A 2,238-nucleotide genomic window follows, 5' to 3' on the forward strand; every position below is an offset into this window, starting at 1 on the left:
TGTGCATTGTCTTGCGGGTAAAATGCTAACGTTACGATGATGATTGCACGCTTTCTTTATCAACGAGGATGGCGTCTTTGCCCTTTATCGATGACGTGGCACGCTGCAGTATCAGCGTTGTCGTTCGACTTGCCGTCCGCAATTACTGGCGATCTAGTGTGGATTAAACGGCCCCCGGCCCAACCATTGCATATCCGCTTCGCTCGAACGACCCACATTGGTACTGACTGGTCCCACATTGTGTGTAGGCTGTGCACATGGCTCAGTCGACGGCGTTTGTCACATTTATGCACTGGATGTCTCGTCACATGAACACGAGTCTCTTGCGCTTGTTCCTCTTGGGCCTGCTGTACCTTGTGGCGCACCACTACATTGCGTGCGGGTACTACGTCATGACTCTGTGGGAGACGATCGACAGCAAATGGTAGGCCTGGATGTTCCTATATCCAGGGGGGGGACCCCTTCGGATGGAACGTGAATGAAGGGACATCGGGGGTTCCAGCGAAGTGTAGCTATACCGTTGTGTTTGGCTGGGGGATACACGTGTGTATATGTGTGCCTATATCAAGTCTTTATTGACACAATTGTTTGTGCTTATATCGACCTATATCGAGGGTGCATAGTGCAGGGGGTGAGATTGTAATGTGCCTATACCAAGCCTAAGTGAACATTAACATGAATGGGGACGAGTAGGGACGTGCCGTTCGTCGCCAACGATTCGACTGTGGTGAAATACGTCGGTTCGTTCTACCAAGCGCTCGCAATGACATCTGGGAGCACGTTGTTCCCCAAGACGGCCGTGGAAATGCACGTCACGGGCACGCTGCTCCTGCTGAGCATAGTCATCAACGCCAGGTACTCCACACATGCCGGCGTCGCCCACGTTGTCTTTTTGTTGCTCTAGTATCTTTGGCACATGTGCGACGCTCATGAAGCAAGTCAATTTGGTCGCGGACCAGCAGGCGAGCCAATTCGATGCCATCCGCACGGGGCTCGTCGCGCACCACGCGTCCGAGGACCTGCAGACCCGCGTCATGCACTATTACGACACAGTTCTCGGTGAGGAGAAGGCGCACACTGCGACCGCCCATGGCCTTGACAAGCTCCCCCCCAAACTGCACGTCCAGCTCACGCTGAGCCTCCACGTGGCATTTCTGAGAAAAGTGCCGCTCTTCCACACGATGGACCTCGACGACATCGTGTGCCTCGTCCAGGGCCTGGAGCGCGTGGTGGCGCTACCGGGGGAAGTCATCGTGCGGCAGGGTGAAGTGGTAATCCGACCCCCTCTAGGATATCCTCCCCCCTAATCTTTATACCTCCCTATCGACTATCGTGATACCCCGGCACCCCCGCATTTGATCGTATACCCCTCGTTCGTTATACATTTATAAACATGATACTCCCCCGTATACTGTACACTAACAGTATGGACTTAACTATCTGAATGTGAACTGCGCTCGTTGTGACTGGGCATGTTTGTATACACGAGTGTTGTGTATGTGTGGTAATGTGTGGTGTTGTGATTAGGACCCAGTGTTGTACATGATTGAAGCCGGCACGGTGGACCTTGTCTTGATCGATCCCGACATGAAATAAATCGAAACCGTCGCAGCCTCGGGTGGTGCTCAACCAGCTGTACGCCGGCGACGTGTTTGGCAGCCTCGACGCCGACTCGTCCCCCGCGACGGTGGAGGTGTGGGCCTTGTGCTTTTTGCAGGTGCTCACGCGGGCAACGTTTGACGCGATCACGGCAGAAAACAGCCGGCTACGCGCGGCACTGCTGCGGACCCAGCTCGTCGTACGTCACGCATGTTTGCACCAGTATATATATTAATATATATATGTATGTTTGCTTGATAGAAAACGCCCCTGGTCGCTGTGGCCGCCAAGAAGTGGGCCATCAACCGCAAGAAAGAGGCCAAACTATCGCCGCTGGCGGCCATCATGAAGGACGTCCGTGTCAAGCACATGGCCCACAGGCTGCTGCGGCGTCAGCCCCACTCGATGCGATCGCTCGTCCCCGTCCGTCGACAGTCCGACGACCCCACCACGATCCGCGAGCGGGAGAAGGCCCAGATGATGCTCAAGATGCTCAAAGGCACAGTGCAGATGGACGCCAGCGCCATGCAGTACGTCAAGCACCTCACGCACGTAGCCGCCAAACGCATGGCCGGCGCCCGGCGGATTCACCGGAGCATCCTCAGCGAAACGTCCAAACGTGTGGGATAGGGTTGTCCG

The 2,238-nt window shown here is 55.4% G+C and overlaps 1 protein-coding gene across 1 annotated transcript in view; it reads left to right on the plus strand.

Moving 5' to 3' along the window:
* H257_17127 (hypothetical protein) overlaps positions 1 to 1,596 on the plus strand; it is a gene marked incomplete at both ends in the record, with an annotated part of 3,131 nt that extends 1,535 nt beyond the window's left edge. The window contains 2 exons of the mRNA XM_009845794.1: positions 905 to 1,271; positions 1,528 to 1,596. Coding sequence (XP_009844096.1) covers positions 905 to 1,271; positions 1,528 to 1,596 — 436 coding nt within the window. The remainder of the gene's footprint in view (positions 1 to 904; positions 1,272 to 1,527) is intronic.
* Positions 1,597 to 2,238: the final 642 nt, after the last annotated feature.

The sequence above is a fragment of the Aphanomyces astaci genome (genome assembly GCF_000520075.1).
Source record: "Aphanomyces astaci strain APO3 unplaced genomic scaffold supercont1.99, whole genome shotgun sequence".
Classification (NCBI taxonomy): Eukaryota; Oomycota; class Saprolegniomycetes; order Saprolegniales; family Verrucalvaceae; genus Aphanomyces; species Aphanomyces astaci.